The 17374-nt window shown below is 47.2% G+C and overlaps 1 protein-coding gene and 1 long non-coding RNA gene across 2 annotated transcripts in view; one reads left to right on the top strand and one right to left on the bottom strand.

Annotated features, from left to right (window-relative positions):
* The first annotated feature begins 10148 nt into the window (after positions 1-10148).
* On the top strand, positions 10149-14169 carry LOC120604509 (uncharacterized). Its single transcript, XR_005653364.1, has 4 exons — positions 10149-10267; positions 12026-12179; positions 13293-13396; positions 13762-14169. It is a non-coding gene; the product is annotated as an uncharacterized LOC120604509 (long non-coding RNA).
* A 1916-nt stretch (positions 14170-16085) lies between these two features.
* IGDCC3 (immunoglobulin superfamily DCC subclass member 3) overlaps positions 16086-17374 on the bottom strand; it is a 38234-nt gene continuing 36945 nt past the window's right edge. The window contains exons 12-14 of the mRNA XM_039865550.1: positions 17214-17352; positions 16838-17057; positions 16086-16549 (exon numbers count right to left, since the gene is read on the bottom strand). Coding sequence (XP_039721484.1) covers positions 16346-16549; positions 16838-17057; positions 17214-17352 — 563 coding nt within the window. The 3' untranslated portion in view covers positions 16086-16345. The remainder of the gene's footprint in view (positions 16550-16837; positions 17058-17213; positions 17353-17374) is intronic.

Genomic DNA, 17374 nt, shown 5'->3' with positions numbered 1-17374 from the left:
TGGAGTGTTAAGAAACTTACTGATCCAACATGATCTTGTAATGGTACATAGTAGTAGGCTCTCTTTTAGGTCTTGCTTTTTTTACCAAAAGCTGTTCCGAAGGTTTGTGCGTTTCGCTACCTGTACATATGGTTTGTTCCTTTTCAACGCAGCACTGTCAGGTAAAAACGGGTTTTTTAAACTTTTTAAAATCAAGTTAAGCAAAAGAAAAGCGGGTGAAGTTGATTTTAGTGTATTTTATTTAATCCAATTATTTCAAGATGTAATTAATATAAAAGATTCTGAAAGTGTTTTACATTATCTTTTTTCGTACTAAATCTTCTAACTAGTGTGTTTTACACTTGGTACAATTAGGACTAGCCGCATTTCAAGGGCTCAACAGGCACTTGTAACTAACTACAGTATTGGGCAGCACAGCTCTGTAATATTACAGTGTGTAAATAGACCACAGTTTGTGGATCCATTCTCCTTTCGTGGAGGTCTTCACCACCATTACCCCCCAATTATGGTTATTAGAATGATGTTCCTCACAGTGAGCATGTGCAAGATTTTGTTTTCCTAAAGTGTGTAATGGAATCACTGCATCTCAGTTTATAATAATTTTTTCCCCAAAACTAGTGTATCCATTTACACTTTCACCAATGGCCTCTGTGTATTTCCTCTGCTTCTCATCCTCACTGGCCTTTGATATGCTGACTTTAATTTTTGTCCATCTGGTAATTATGAAAAGATATCTTACAGTGGTTTTAATGTACATTTTTCTAATTTCTAATGAGGTTGAACATCTTTTCGAAAATTTTTTAAAAATATTTTTTGGCCATTCATGGTTTCTCTTCTGTGAAATATTTTGCATACAGCATAAAGAATTGAGGACTTTGGGGACTTTACAAAATGGATTCCATGAAAGCCATGACAGTATCGTCAACTGGCACGTAATGGGAACACCCAAAACCACAAAAACGTCAACCACAACTGCCCTCAATAAGCCCCCAACTGCAGGGACCAATTAGAATAAGGATCCCACCTTGTAAAGACCATATAAGCTGAACACCTCAGACAGGCAATGTTCAAGCCTGAGTTTTTAACACAACCTCTAGACTCCAGACCTTACATAATGATTCTTTGTTGATTATATGGTGCAATTACTTTCTCTCAGTTTGGGGGGACACAAATGAACTTTCAGTCCATTGCAAAACCCAATGTGATCATGTTATATTTTTAAACATTGTTGGATTCAATTTACTAATATTGTGATTAGATTTTTATATTTAAATTCCCTAGCGGGATTGGCCTTTAAAAAGAATTTTATGTCCTTGTCTTATTAAGAATATGAAACTCATAACATGAGCATAAAAGTATTTCCTCTTTTTTCAAACATTATATTACATGTACATATATGTACATTTTCTACAGTTTTAAAATTTACTGGCACACAGTTGTTTATAATATTCTCTATCATTTAGGTCTCTACTGTACCTATAATTATGTCCTTTTTTTCATTCCCGATATTTATTTATGCCTTCCCTTTTTATGATCTTATAAATCTTGTCAGGGTTGTCAATTTTATTAGTTTTCTTTTTCAAGAAACCAAATTTGGAGTTTGATCCTCTCTAGCATATTTTTAAAATTTATTATTATTATTTATGCCTACAGCACCTGGTCTTCCTAGGCGGTCTCCCATCCAAGCACTAACCAGGCCAGACCCTACTTAGCTTCCAAGATCATAATGCATCAGGCCTGTTCAGGGTGGCATGGCCATAGACTGTGGACCATGGCTGCACTGGGGTGTGAACCCAGGACCTTCTGCGTGTAAAGCAGACATGCTAACCACTACACTATGCAACCACGTCCAAGCATATTTTTTTAAATCACTATGTTTTGCTTATATTTTCAATATACTCTGTTAACTTTGTACTTTTTCTATTGTTTCGAGAGGAATTTCTGTGGCACTTAACAAGCTGATTTTTAAAGTTATTTGGAAAAGGATAAGATCTAGACTAACCCTAAGTCCCCATCACAGATATTTTAAGTCACCACACCTAGTTTCTCATGTTCTGCTGGATGTTATCCTTATCCCCATGTCATGGCTTTCCAACCAGACTAGATGCTCCCTGCAGCCTCAGTCTTATCTTTCCTGTATAGCCCCTGGCCATGGAATTAGTAGGTCCCAGGACCTGTGGAAGGGAGCAGCTGGAGGAAGACAACCTTTCATTAAGTGGTCTCAAGAGAAACTGGAGGTTAAGTCTCTTCCTGCCTGCCTCACAGGGTATAGCAACAGCAGATAAGAGGGAAATGTTTAAAAGTGATATGCAAAATAAGATATTGTTTTAATCTTCCAAAGCTAGAAAGTAACTCAGAGGCCTCCTGCAGAGCCCTTCCCTATGTCTTCAGTAACACGTGTGACCTGTTCCAGAATGGAGAGGGCAAATAAGACAAGAACCCAGATTTCACACACACACACACACACATGCATGCATGTGCATTTGCTCCAGACTTTGGAAGCCTGAGGTAACTTGTGCCTTCCACACCGAAGCCCCACTGCCCAGCTAGTTCCTGCAGCCAGAACTGTGGATGCTGCTTTGGCTACATCATGTCACATGCAAACACCACTCAAAGATGCTAAGGACAGGAACCTCCACTCAGTTATGGCACTTCACTTTGGGTGTCTTTAGAGGGTGAAGTGATCCCTCCCTCATGCTTAGCCGGCAGCAGAGCTGAGAAGCCAGCCCCATGTATTCAGATTCCTCAGGGCCCAAATCAGCCCTGTTTGTTGCGGGGAGTGTCACCTCACAGCCCAGAACCACTGCTCCCAGCCCTCCCTAAGATCCTACATCAGCAAGTGCCAGCTGCCTATCCTTTAAGAGGCCTTCTGGCCCTACAAGATCCCTTTCCCATCCAGTCTTTCCAAGGGTGGTCCCAGGATGGTCTCCAGAACATATGGGAATTCTAATTACACCCCCTTTCCAAAACAATTGGGTTGTTGTCTGGGGGAGCCCTCTTCCTGTCATAGAGAAGCCTCTTCATTTCCTCAAAGGTAATTTACCTCCTGAGGTGATGCAGAGGACTCTGACCTTTTTTTTTCCTTTCTTTTTTAATGAAGAGACCAAAAGCTACTCCAGTTCAATCTCTCCCAGGCTCTGTCATACTGTCAGCCTTCATTTATTCATTCCATAGACATTCCCAAGACTTTCATCAATAAAAAAACTACAAAGAAAGTAAAGACACCATTTGTCATTTTTTTCTCATGAACCCCACATATTGAAAGAATTTTTCCTACTGCATTTATCAAGTAAGCATTTATTCATTCCCTATTTGTAATTAATCAGAAGCATTTCTGACCACCAGCTAGAGTTCTGATCAGCACGAGGACACCAGAGTGCTCGCTTCCAGAGCAGGTCTAATGCTGGCTCAAGAAGGAGGGGGTGGTGAGGAAGGGCCAGCGTGGACACACTGAAGCAGCTCCTGCCTCCTGGACACCTCCAGCGCTGAGTGTTCTCAGCCCCAGCCTGGAGCCATTGGTTTATTATTTGCGGCCCGTGAGACAGACTAAAGTCCAGGCAGTGGAGCTGTGGCAAAAGTATGAACTTGGTGGGGGGGATGCGGGTCCTCATCCCAGCTGTGCCACTAACTGGCTGGGTCGCCTCCTCTGGCTGTGAGTATCCACTCTGGGGTTTGATCTCCTCATGTGTCAGGGGAGGGCCCAAGTTGGGTAATCTCCAGATTTCCCACCTGGCTCTGACGTTTTATGATGCTCAGCTCAGGGGAGCAGAAATAGGAGTGTGTTGGAAACAAATGAGCACTACCTGTGATCAGAACTGCAGTGCCTCCAGTTACACAGCTGATCCCACCAGGTCTGACTGAGACACTCTCCCTGTTGGGATGAAAGATGCAGCAGGGCCAAAACAACGCTGCATGGTTACACCAAGATGGCTAAGCTGGACACACACATGCACACTCTTACAGACATGCTTGCACTCTCATGGGCATACATGCGCACCCACAATCATGCATGCACACACACATCCACATGCAGAAATACACTCATCCCAAGTGCTGCATGCTACACAGCACTACCGGGTCTAGGGACCTGCCCACTACCCTGCCCTAAGTCACCAGCTACCATTTCTTGGGGTCTGTCTGTGACACTGCATGTGGGGCATCCTGCTAGGCCAGATGTGTCAGCCCCTCTGGGTAAGCTGAACCCATGGGACTATAGCCTGGTTTTCCAGAGCAGGCAGCAGGCATAGGAATGCGGGCTTTCCTCTGCAAATGTGCTGCTCTGAGTCTCCACTGCTGGTTCCCATTTGCTCGTGTTTCATTAGTCTTAATCCTTCTCCACTATCTGCCATAGGGCGATGGAGGCAGACTGAAAAGGGGCTCTTGTCTCTGACTGGGGTGGGGGAGGGGAAAGCCAGAGTGAGAAGGGTGGATGAACAGACAGCAAGCAGATGATAGGAGTTGACTTGGTCCTGGCTCTCCCAGGGGAGAACGCCAACATTCGCATCTGTATCCCCAGCATTGACCATTGAGCCCGGCACCTCCTGGATTCACGAACTGTTTGTTGAAAGGCTGAATGGATGCCTGACTAGGTGAGGGAGATAAGGAAATAGAGACACAAAGATCGGAGAGAGGGAAGGGGAGACAGGCCTGGGGGAGCTTTTCCTTTGACATCTTCATTTAAAAGGGGTTGGGCTGACACCGTAGTCTGATAAGAGCATTAAATTGTGGACATGGCATTTCTTTTCCTTCCTATTTCCTCTTAAGATGAAATCTGTCCCTGTTATGCTGTGACCCTGGGTGAGCTCTCTCTGAGCCCCAGTTTTCCCAACTCTAAATTGGGCCTTCCTTTCCCTCAAAGAGATTCAAGTAAAATAACAGAATAAAAATAGTGTTTTGGAAAACAAACACATGTGCCTAATGGCGGGGGAGGTATGCCCACATTAAAGCTTGAAAGGCAGTGTGTTACCACTCATGGGCCCACACCACCTGGGTTCTCATCCCAGCTTTTCCACTTCCTAGCTGTGTGACCTTGAGCAAGTTACTTAACTTCTCTATGCCTCGATTACTTTGTGAGGCAGGCATGATGATAGTAGTATCTACCTCATAGGTTTAGTGTTAAGTGTGTGAACATGTGTGCTTGGCCCTTAGTCTGTGCTGTACAAGAGAAGCTATTAAATCATTTCTAAATCAGCGAAGACTGTTGAGATCGAACCAGGTGTTTATCAATGGGCAAAGCTCCTGGGATCCTCTCAGAGCAGCCTTGGGAGAGACAGAAGCTGCCTGTGCAAGACCAGCACAGTCCCGGTCCTCTCATAGACTACTGACAGAGAGTAAGAATGCTCGGTCGCTTGGGGAGGATCATTTGGTGGGCTGGGTTAGAGTCCATGTGCATGCCCCTGGTGAGGCCCAGCAAATCCTCTTGTTTGCACTCTGCAGAAGCACACACCGATGAGCACAGGGCAGTGGTGGCAGGATGTCCATCGCAGCACTGAAAACGGGAAACATTTTGGAAATGTAAATGGCATTATTTAGTAGACCATATATTTGACTTTGGTACATATGGAAGCCTATCATTACATAGAAAAGGCCTGGAAGGACACCATAAGCTGATAGCAACAATCACCCCTGAGAAGGGACTGGATTTGGAGAGGTTGAGAGGTTGAGAGGGGACTTCTAACTTTTTACATTTATTTTTTAAACAAGGAGAATGTTTTTATGTATTGCTTGTTTGACTTAAATTTAAAAAAAAAAAATTAAAGGCATAGAGCTACTTGGAAAATCATATGGATCCAGAGGGAGGAGAGATTTGGGCAAGAATGAGAGAATTTACAGTATAAACTGGAGTTGGGGAGAGAAAGAGGACAGGTTTGGAGGTGAAGGAGAAGCCAAGGGCTGATAAGGAGAAAGATAGGCAAAGAGAATATTCAAGACTCTTTGGTGTATGACGTAATATAATTCATCCTCCAGCATCTCTTCCAGGCTATTTAGCAAAGACTTAAACAGCTTTTCAATTCGTTTTTGGACGGTGGACTTTTCTTTCAAATGTAAAACTGAGATTGATCACAAGGCAGACTGGGTAACTTTGGGTTACAACTTATTAGGCCAATATTTATGGAGAACATTCTATAGTGGGCACTGGGCTGGGGCCTGGACGCATGGGGGCAGTAAGAGCTCCACAATGACCTCTACTACGTTGAGACAAACCATGCAGCGAGGCAGAAAGAAAGGGTTGTGGAAACAGAGAGGAGGGAAATAAAGGAAACTGATTCTGCCTCAGAGTCACAAAGGCCTCACGGAGGCGGAGGTGGGTACTGGGCCTTGATGTACACATAGGGAGAAAAAATGGGAAAATGCACCTCAGGTGGTGTTGGGTGGACTTCCTCCTAAGGTTTTAGGGTACAGTCTGTGGCTAAGGCTAACAGCACCCCCATGCAGAACCATTCACATTCCTTCCCTCCATAGCGAGAAGCCTCCAGGAGGTCAAGGACAAGCTTCCACCTTTGAGCTAGAAAATCTTGGGTCTCTTCCCATCTGGTATCGTGGGTCTCCAGATGTGATGCCCTAAAAAGGACACAGCATTATGTGTGAACTGTTTATGGCAAAAATATTATTTGACTCTCTAGTCAGAAGGAAACATGAGACAAAGCTACAATGTGAATCACTCCGCAGGACAGCTGAACCTGTTCCTTCAGAAATGTCATTGGCAGTCAAAACAGGGAAGGCTGTTGCCGTGCTGGAACAGGGGAGAGTAAAGAGCCATGACAACCAGACAGTAGGTGAGTTTTAGTTGGATCCAGGATCTAGGAGACACAGTTGAGGTGGATATTGTTGGAACAATTGGGGACATTGGATAATGGACTATATATTAGTTAATAGTTTTGAATCTTTTTTCTTCTTTTGATGATGGAAATAAAAAGAACATTTACAATGTTTTCCTGGGGAGGGAGGAAGTAGGGAAGAGAATTTATTGTGTAACAAGAAGAACAGAAGCTTGGGTTCTAATCCTGGCCTGCCACTTCCTACCTGTGATAACTGGAACCAGTTTTGTTAACACTAGGAGCCTGTTTCATCATCCAGGAAAGAGGGATTACTTCATGTGGCTATTGAGGGCTGACTGAACGTGTACACACAGGAGAAACTGTGGCCAGTAGGTTAACTAACTCACTTCAGTTAGCAAGGAAGGCTTCCAGGACCAGCCATGCTGGAAGCTGCTGCAGAGTCAACCCCTCTGGGGGCTTCTTCTCCCTGTGTGGATGAGGTAGACTTGGGGGTCTGCCTCCCTTTGCTTCCCTTTACTACCCCCATACCTATCCTACCCTGTTTCCCAGCCTGCTCCAGAATAGGTGCTCCCAGCAAGATTTCTCAACCACGGGGTGTAGCCTGGAATATGGCTTAGATCCCCTTTGTTGGCTTCCAGCAAATTAAAATTTATCTCTCAGGGAGGAAATGAGGGGGTTGGTTGTTTTTTTTTTTTCCCTTCTTCTTAATGGGCCCTGATGAAGGAAATGAACTCGGGGAAAGGATCAGAAATACGATCTACCGCTAGCTGGCTCGGAAAGGTCTGGGGGCTCCCTACCCCCTCAGAGGAGGCAGCTGGGCACAGTTTTATTATATAATTAACCTTGACCCTTCTGGGTTCAAAGAGAGAGGTTAGTTGGAAATAAATCAATAGTCTGGTCTGGTCACTTCAAAGCCTTCAGAACCCGCTGGAAAATTCCATGTTGGTTCAGTGTGTAAATTGGAATAGGGTGTGCAATTCTTTTTGAAAGGTGGTTGGGGGTGGGTCTAAAATTGAAATTAATTGTGTATCCGCTTTCTTTAATCAAGCAATCAGGAGTCTTCATTGTGTATTTCGTTGAGGGGACGGGTGGGAAGGCCCAGGAGAAAACACTGTGTGACCTCTGTGTGACCACTGGGCCGGGTACTAGGACAATAGGCATCTCTCCAAGCTTAGAAAGCACCCCCCTCCGCCCCGCCCCCCCGGGCAGTGTTCAGCCCTTTATTCGGACATGTCTGGAATTCTTAGAGTCATTGAACCATCACCATCATAATAGCATATACCGGGTTCTTGCTACGGACCAGGTGCCCAGGATTTTCCAGTTATTTTCTCATTTGATCCTCATAACAACCCAATTAGATAAGTACCATGATTATCTCTATTACAGATGAGGAAATTGAGCTTCAGAGGGGCTACATAGCAAGTCCAGAGCCATGGTGAGGTTTTCAAAGGCTGCTTCAATGCTGTGGCCGAAGGAACGAAATTAAGACCCACGGAAGAGGTGCGATCACCCAGTCTCCAGCGGCCATGTTTTTTTCTCCAGAGTTGTTGCATCAGTGGAGCCAGAGCTGGTTTCTCTTAACGTCTCTCTTGATGTCATCTTGAATTCACCCTTCGTCTCTCCTTTCTCTTCATCCTTCTTCCTCGCTCCTTTTCTCCCTCCTTCTTTGCTTTCCTGCTTTCTTTCCACAAGCACTTTTTCAGCATTTAGTGCTGCTCCATGACAGCACTGGTGGGTCATAAAGACACAAGACGCAGGGCCTGTCCTTAGGAAACTCACATCCAAAGTTCTCAGAGCAGAGACGACAGACATACACCGTGTGATTATGCTGTGGAAGAAGATTGTTCTGTATGGGAGGGTTAAGCAAAGTGTAGAGGAAGGGCAAAGGCAGGAGAAGTGGTTCCAGCTGGAGAGGATCAGGAAGAGGCAATGTTTGGAAGGATCTGGAAAGAAAGGATGGTGGGATGGTATCATTCCAGGCTGAAGGGACATCTTGCAGAAAGGCCTGGAGGCACCACTGCGCACAGCATGTTCCAGAGAAGCCAGACTGGAGTTGATGATAGGCTCTGTTCTGATTAATAATACATAATAATAATAGCAAGTGTGGTCCTGAGCGCTTTACAAGGTAGTTTACATAAATGACTTGTTTACTGCTCACAACAACCTATGGGGTGGTTGCTATCTTTATCCATAGATGAGGAAATGGCACTGGAGATTAAGGGATGTCCACTGGGTCACATAGCTGGACAATGGCTGAGTAGAGATTAGAAACCCAAACCAGTGCTCTTAATTACTGGGCAACATTGTCACTTGTGAGGAGGCCTTGAATGCCAGGCCAAAGGCGTTGGACTGCTCTGGGAGCAATGGGGAGCTATGGCAGCTTCCTGACCCCACCTGCATTCTAGGACATGCCCAACCCTCCTGCTCCGGGGTCTGACATTCCTGGGTCTCTCCTCAATATTCAAAATAAAATCTCTTTTAGCCAGTTTAGACCATTCCCTCCTCACCTGTCCCCAAGTTCCCTGCCCCCTCCTTCTCAATACACAGATAACAAGTCAGCAGAAAGCATGGGCTTAGAACAAGGAGGCCCTGGCTCAAGCCCCAGCTCCACCACCTCACTTCCCTGGGCCTCGTTTCCTCATCTGTTAAATGGGAGGATGACGGTGAGTTGAGCCCTGCCTGTACAAGGCTGAGTGTGAGAAGACTCAGACCAGGTAATGTTAGAGGTATTCATTCTATCAAATGCCACAAGAAGTAATGACAGAGGTATCGTCATTATCATTGGGGCACTAAGGACTCTATAAAGGCTCTTTCCCTTTCCTGAGGGTGCTCCAGCCTATCTGACCCTCTTGCTGGGTTCCCTTTCCACCTAGAAAGCCACATAAAGCTTTCCTAAGATATATCAACTGTGCAAAAAGCATATGCTCTGGAAATCTAGTAACCATTAATTCATACGTTTATTGAGCATCTACTAAGTGCCAGGCCCCATGCAGCAAGTGATAGTCTCCTGGCTGTTCAGTGATCTCATCATACAGTTCACACCTCCAAGCCTTTGCTCGTGCTGTGTCTTCAGCCTTGGATGTGCTTTTCCCCCTTCTCCAGTCCTCTTCTGAGCCTTTCTTAATCCTAGACTTCCGTGAATCACGTTTTCTTCTGCTTCCACAGCTTGTTGCTAGTATCCATGCAAGTAAGTATATAGACAGATTGCAGTTATTTATTTATTATTTTTTTTCAAGCTTGTACTGTCAGCTGGCTAAGTCTGTCTCTCTCCTACGGGGCAGAGCACATCTTAACTGCTAGCCTCAATCAGATGTGGGTAGAGATCAGACCTTAAGTCTCCATAACTGTAATCTTCAATAATTCCACAGGGTGGCAGCAAAGCCCTCCAGTCACAGCCCTTATCTGAGGAGCACAGCGCTTCCAGGCCTGGATACTGTGTCCAGAGGCTTCCCCCGCTCCCCGGCCCAGCTCCAGAGAGTCCAGGCCAGGTGCAGCGTTCTCTTCAAGCTTACTTTCAACTTTATCCCGCCCTTCACTGTCCACTTTGGGTCACTTTGCCCTGCTCACCCCTGGTTCTCTTCCTGTGACAATGAGATCGTTTGAACACTTAAACTGCTCACTTCACTTATTATGATCTCGTTGAGTCCTAGCAGCAAGTATTTTTTTAATGATAGCTTTATCAAGGTGTAATTCACATACCATACAATTCACCCATGAAAGTGTGTGTCATTCAATGGTTTTTAGTCTATTCACAGAGTTGTGTAACCATCACCACAATTTTAGAACATTTTCATCGCCCCCAAAAGAAACCCTGCACACATTAGTAATCACTCCACCTTTCCCCTGGACCCCCAGCCCCAGGCAACCACCAATCTCTTTCAGTCTAAAGATTCGCCTCTTCTGGACATTTCAGATAAACGAAATTATACAATAGATGGTCCTTTGGGACTGGCTTCTTTCACTTAGCATAATGTTTTTCAAAGTTCATCCATTTAACTATTAAATAATATCCTACTGTGTGGATATGCCACATTTCGTTTCTTCACTCATCAACTGATAGACATTTAAATTGTTTCCACTTTTTATCCATTATAGACAATGCAATTATGAATATCGGTGTTCAGAGTTTAGTGTAAACATATGTTTTCATTTTTCTTGAATATACACCCAGGAATAGAACTGATGGCTCATATAGTGACTATATATGCAGACTTTTAAGGAACTGAAAGACCGTTTTTCATAGCAGCTGTATCACTTTTCATTCCCACTAGCAGTTTATGAGGGTTCCAATTTCTCCACATTCTCAACAATACCTGATATTATCTGACTTTTTGATTCTAGCCATCCTAGTGGGAGTGAAGTGATAATTCTGTGGTTTTACTTTTTTTCTTTCATATACTTATTGGCCATTTGTGTGTCTTCTTTGAAAGAATGTCTATGCAGATCCTTTGCCCATTTTTAAATTGGATTACTTGTCTTTTTAGTATTGAGTTGTTATTATTCTTGAGTTTAAAAGTTCTTTATATATTCTAGATGTAAGCCCCTTATCGGAGACATGATTGGCAATTATTTTCTCCCATTCTGTTGTAGTCTGTGCATTTTCTTGATTATGTCATTTGAAGCCCAAAAGTTTTTAATTTCGATGAATTAATTATTAAAAATTATGAAAAATTAAATAATCTAATTTTTCTTTTTTGATTAGACTTTTGGCATCATATCAAAGAAACTTACCTAATCCAGAATCTGGCCAGGCTATGGGCATTTTGGAGTGGAGGCCAGGGCCAGACCCTGGATCACGGCAGTGGTGGGCACATGGCACAGGGTGACCCAACAGGCCATCCATGTGCTTGGGAGCTCCAAGTCCAGCATATATCCCTCTTGAGCTCAAGGAGCAAGGCCCTTCCCTTCCAGATCAACCTGGCTCCTCCCTCCTCTCAGCCTCCCTCCCTGCCCCAGGTGGCTCCTGAGGACCCGGGGGAGCAACAGAACTCAGAATCAGTCCTTATAATACCTCTTTGTGGGCAAGGCATGGGTTTAGATGTCCCCTTCCCTGACTCTGGCCTGAACCCAGAGTTCAGGACAGTCCCCCCCATCAATGGTTGCTCCCACTCCTCCATTTCCTGTTTCCAACCCAGATCCCCAGGGTGATTCTCCTCACTGCCCCACCCCCAGTCTCTAGGTAATAGTCCACCTGCCCTCCACGTTTACTACCCAACCCCATTCTTCTCCCTCTTCCCTCCCTCTAGGCTCTGATTGTGGAATGGCTCCACTGAGTGGAAAGGGCCCAGGTGGGGTGTGGCTGTCCTGACTTCCAGAACTGACTCTACCTCTAACTTCCTTGGGACCTTGAGCAACTCCTACCCATCATGGACCTCAGTTGCCTCGTCTTTCTCATGAGGGGTCAGTGGTCCCTTCCAGTGCTGTCATTCTGACATCTACCATCCTGGGAAGGTGGGAATCTCAGGCTTGCACCAGCTCCCCTTGGCTCTCCCACCCCTCACTGCTTGAGGAGAGAGAGCAGGCAGCACAGGAGCCCATTTCCAGGTGTTCACAGCAGCCTGGTCCTCCTCCCTGTGGCCTCAGGACTGGAACTCCAGACCATTCATCACTAATAATCAGGATGAGACCCACGAACAGGGTTTAATGTAGGCGTCAGGAGAACTCCTTGTCCTCCTGCAGCCCCAGCAGCAGGCCTCTCAGGCTGTGTCCTTGTCCCCTCCCATCATCCCCAGGGCCTCTGGGGGAGCTTTCACCACTCTCCCAGCCTCACAGCTGACATTTGTTCTCTACCTGTCCCTCCTCAGTGGTCTCGTGGTAAAACATGCTCACTCTTCTTTAACTACTCTGATCAAAAAGGGGAATCTAATTCCCTCCACAGGAATATGGCTGCCTTGGTGGCTTGCTTCTAATGAACAGAATATGGCAGAAGTGACACTGTGTGATGTCTAGGGCTAGGGCTGAGCCAGTTTACAGCTGGCTCTCTCAGGACACTTGTTCTTGGATCCCAGCCACCATGCTGTGAGGAAGCCCGGGCCACACGGAGGTGCTGAGGCTGTCAACCAGCGTTAGCCACCAGATATGTGAGCCAGGAACCTTCAGATGATTTCAGCTCCCAGGCTTCAAACTGCCTGGCTGCTGCCGAGTGGAGCAGAGACAGCTGTCCTGCTGAGCCTAAACTACAGAGTTGTGAACAAAATAAATGTTAGGATAAAACACTAAGTTGTGGAGTAGTCTCTTAACAGAGCAAGTAGCTAATTGGAGTAGGTTGCAAGCCTTGGCTGCTGCTGCTTTCTGCCCAAAGAGAGCGTGTGTGTCAGGTCCTGCTTGTACTTGCATGTAATTTGTGTGCAATTTGCATACATCTACATGGGTCATATTAAGTGGTTTCTAAATGTTTACCCAATGCCTCCCTGGGAGAGGTACTAGTATCCCGGATTCTTGGAAGGGACAGGGGCCTTGAATGCCCCTTTAGGGGCACTGGAGGTTATGTGGTCTACTCTCCTACTCCTGCAGGGTCTGCTTGAACAGATGACAAATGCGCCACCTCCCCAGGCAGCCCTTGGACTGCTGGAGTTGTTGAAGAGTTCCCGTGTTTGCCAAGTTCCATGCAGAGAAAGGTGAGGTAGTTATTTCCTCTGGGAAAACCAGGGAAAGTCAACAACTTCCTTGGAGATGCAGGACAAGTACCATGGTGGCCTCAGGTTGTTTCTCAGTTCAGCATCCACAGCACAATCACCATTTCTGGTCTGACCTGGCCCCCGGGCCAGGACCTTTCCTTTCCAATGTTCTTTTGGGAGCAGAGCCCTGTTTTCAAGGGAACTCTCATGAAGAGTCCAACATATAAGACAGATAAGAGTGGAGCTGCTCTGGGTGAGGGTGAGCGGGGAGAGTGGAGCCTCCCAGAGAAGTTCCCCCAGACTCCTAAGCCACAGCCAGGGAACCCAGCTTGCAAACAAGTATCCTGGTTTGTTCCTTTCAAAAGGTCCTCTGGGCACAGAACCCAGCCCTCCAGATCTTCAGAGCCTCCCAGCAGTGAGCTCTGGCTTTCCATTTAGCAGCAGAGGGGACATTGACATTCTCACTAAGCGTGAGGCCTGCTGATCCAGATCTTCGTCAGCACAACCACCTTGAAGCTAAGTCTCTCTTGGCCTATCCTAAGCCTCGGCAGCCCCAGACACCTGGATTCAGGAGCCAGAACCAAGGAGAGAACAGGGAGAAATGCAGAGGCCTGGCTAGGGGTTCTGATTTTGTGCTCTGGAGTCACTCCGAGCTCCATTTTCCTCAAAGATGAGGAGGAAAACAGTCCTTCATCATAGACAATGCATAAAAAGCACATAGCCCTGCACACCACCTGACTCAATGTTAGTAGATTGTCACTACAGAGCGGAGGGACTGGTCTAGGATTCCTCACTGCCAGCTAAGGAGGCATGGAGCTGTAGTCGAAAGGCAGACCCTGGAACCAGGTAGCCTAGCCTGGATACAAACTCTGATCCTGCCATGACTGGCTTATCTTTTCTGTAAAATGGAGATGATAATAACTGGAATACCTACCTCCCAGGGAGGTTGTGAGGACCCAGGAAGCCTCCCCAGTCATGAAGACTTAGCGTGCATGGTGCCCTGCTAAGTGGTACACAGCAGTCTGCTGTTATTCCGGACTCTGACCCTGTGGGAAAATGGCCCGGCACACCACCGGCTCCCTTTCTCCCGGCGCTCTCACCTCTGCCCCTGGGACCAGACACAGCCACCAAAAAACTCGAGGTTCACTTTGGCAACAGGACTTTTATTCAGTCAAAATGAGTGGAATGTGACAAAAGTCAGGCGAAGTCAGGCCAGGTGTCCCCCCACCTCCCATCTCCCTCAGACCCTTCCCACAGGAGAAGGTTCCAGGGTAAATGGGGGTACAGAGAAGCCACTGTGGGGACACTGTCTGGGAGCTTTGGGGAGCCCTCGGCACAGGCCCAGCATTTGTGAGAAGGGGCGGACTGCTTTTCCGAGTCCACATGGACATGACTCCAGTCTTCTATGAAAACATCACAAAGTCTACCTTCTTCAGCTAACTAACTAAAGTTTGGGGGTGGGGGCCCCTAGAGGGTTGGGGGTCAGGTACTTGAGGGTCTAATCTCACACTTAAGAAATACACTTATCATTTTTTCCTTTAAAAAAAAGTTTTCTTTCTTCTATTTAAAAAATGTCTGAGAGTAACCAAAAATAGGTATTTGTTTCCTTGGTTTTCTTTTTTCTTCTTTAAGTATTTCAAAGAACAATACAACAGAAAAGAGAAACAAGAAGTCACAAGAACATAAAAATTCTTAAACACACGTTGTATAAAAATAGCTTCCGGCCACATCTGCTGACAGTGGTGTTTCCACTGTCCAGGGGTTGGGTCAAGCTGGCTGTGTCCCATGGGACACCTCTGCTGGGGACCCCCGGCCCCTACACACGCACACACCCGTCACACACACAGTACATTCCAGGGACTGGCCTGCTCCAGGGCTCTTTGTCTGGGCAGGACAGGAGGCAGGCGACAGCCCACCCTCCCGAAGCCCAGGCGGGGAGAGGCTCATTGGGATCCCAGTGGAGCTTGAGTTGACTGAGAGGGTCAAAATGCGAGAGGACAGACAAGACCAGACAGAGCACTGGCAGCGTGCTGAGAGGTGGCTAGTTTGGAGCAACAATTTATATTTCGAGGAAAAAATTTTCCTCTCATTTTTGGCTTTTTTTCACATTTTCTTTGACCAATTCCATCTTTAATGCTGCAGGCCCCAAGAGACCTACCCTTGGTGACTTAGCCTCTGGCCTCCTCTCTGGGGGAGAGACAGGGGGCTGTGGGCAGGAGGAGGAGCCAGGAGGGAGGATCCAGTGACGACACAGGCCCAAGAGCCAGTAAGCCTTGAGGTAGACAGTTTCTTTCACACTTGGAAACGGGGAAGTGGTTTTTTTTTGTTTTTGTTTTTGTTTTTGTTTTTTTTTTAAAAAAACCTCTGGACAACAATGTGGGGAGAGGAAGGGGTGCCCATAAAGGGACTTGAGGTAGGAGTGCATTTGGGGTTCTATGGGGGAAGGGGGCTGAGGCCAGAGCCCACTCCCCCAAGGACATTCATTCCGGCTGAGGTAGGTGCTGAAAACCAAAACAGCAAAAATCCATCCTGAGAAAACAAGGTCAGTGGAGGGTGACCGTGCCAGGGGCCCAGCCACAGCAGGGGCATATTTTTGGAATCTAACTCACCTTCCTCTCTCTTCTCTTTCTCTCTCTCTCTTTCTCTCTCTCTCTCTTTTTTTTTTTTCCTTTTTAGTGTTTTTTTTTTTTCCAAGGAAAGCTTATTAGTTCAGTTCCAAGTCATGTGGGTACCAAGCAGAGGTAAGGGGGCATTAGCCTAAAAGAGGGACTCCTGCAGGGACCCCTCCAGGTCCTTGGGTGGGGGGGTTCCCTGACAAGGCTACTTTAGGTCTTGACAACCTGAGGGGCAGTCAGGAGAGAAATCCATCTGCATCCCACATGACAGGAGAAATCTTGCCTTTGACCTGAGAATGGGGGATTCCCCCGTCCAGAGCCTGCCAGACACTGGCTACTGGGCAGCTGGTTCTGTGGAAGGCTGAGTAGCCTGTCCTTCACTGAGATGGCCAGGGCCTACGTCCTGGGGTGGCAGGGCAGCTGCGGGGCTTGCGAAGGGAGCCTTGGCCTCCAACGTCCTCTCCTCCAGAAGACCGAACCCCTGAAGTGGCAGCATGGAGAGCTGGGTCTCCTCACACAGGGTCGGGGCCGCAGGATTCTGCTGGGGATGGGCCAGTATACAGGCATCAGCATGAGGGCCAGAGGCCCACAAGTCCCCCAACCAGGGGGTCAGGCTCTGGACACGATCCTACTCAGGCCTTAGGGTCTCCAGGCCTCCCTGACTCAGAGGCACAGAGAAATACACTGGCCATGTTTTGTGTCTGGAGAAAACCTGGAGCCTGACAAAGGCTGATGACCAAGGTTTGTGGCCAAGGTGAAGGGAGGGCAGGATTGGAAGGTGGTCAGAGCCTGAAGGAGGAGGTTTGCTCAAGGTAGGGGCACTCACCACAGGTCTGGGGTTAGGTCTGGGGTCTGGCTGGCCCACTGCCCCGGCCGGAGGGAACAGCTGCTCCAGTTCCTTCATGTCCACATGTTTCTCATCTCGGCCTAGTTGGCTCCGCTCTCCCCGTCCGGCCCCATTCAGTGCCAGGACTCCAGGGTCCCTCTGGCCCCGGGGTCCCTGAGGAGGGGACAGCTGGTTTTCTACATCCTTACATAAGAGGACCCTAAGGGGTGAGCCAAGAGTTCGGGGGAGAGACGTGGGAGTGAGAACCAAAGGATAGAGACAGTGAACCCAAACGCTCCGCTCCCCCGCGCGCCTCCTTCTTTAGGCCTTCCTACCCCATGTCGGTGCAGCCACGTCTCCCTGGCCCAGCACCCACCTGCGCCTTTGGCCAAACAGGAGGAAGAGGACACAGAAGATGATGCAGGTGACTCCAATGTGGATGCCAATGACAATGCCTGTGGTGGACGTCTGGTTGGTGGCTTCCTCCTTCCGGCAGTCACACGGTGGGCTCAGGGCTGGGAGGGAGGCAGGTTGGGA

Source organism: Pteropus medius, unplaced genomic scaffold (genome assembly GCF_902729225.1).
Source record: "Pteropus medius unplaced genomic scaffold, Ma_sr-lr_union100, whole genome shotgun sequence".
Classification (NCBI taxonomy): Eukaryota; Metazoa; Chordata; class Mammalia; order Chiroptera; family Pteropodidae; genus Pteropus; species Pteropus medius.
The sequence above is the reverse complement of the archived record's forward strand: the minus strand, read 5'-3'. Positions and strand labels throughout refer to the sequence as shown.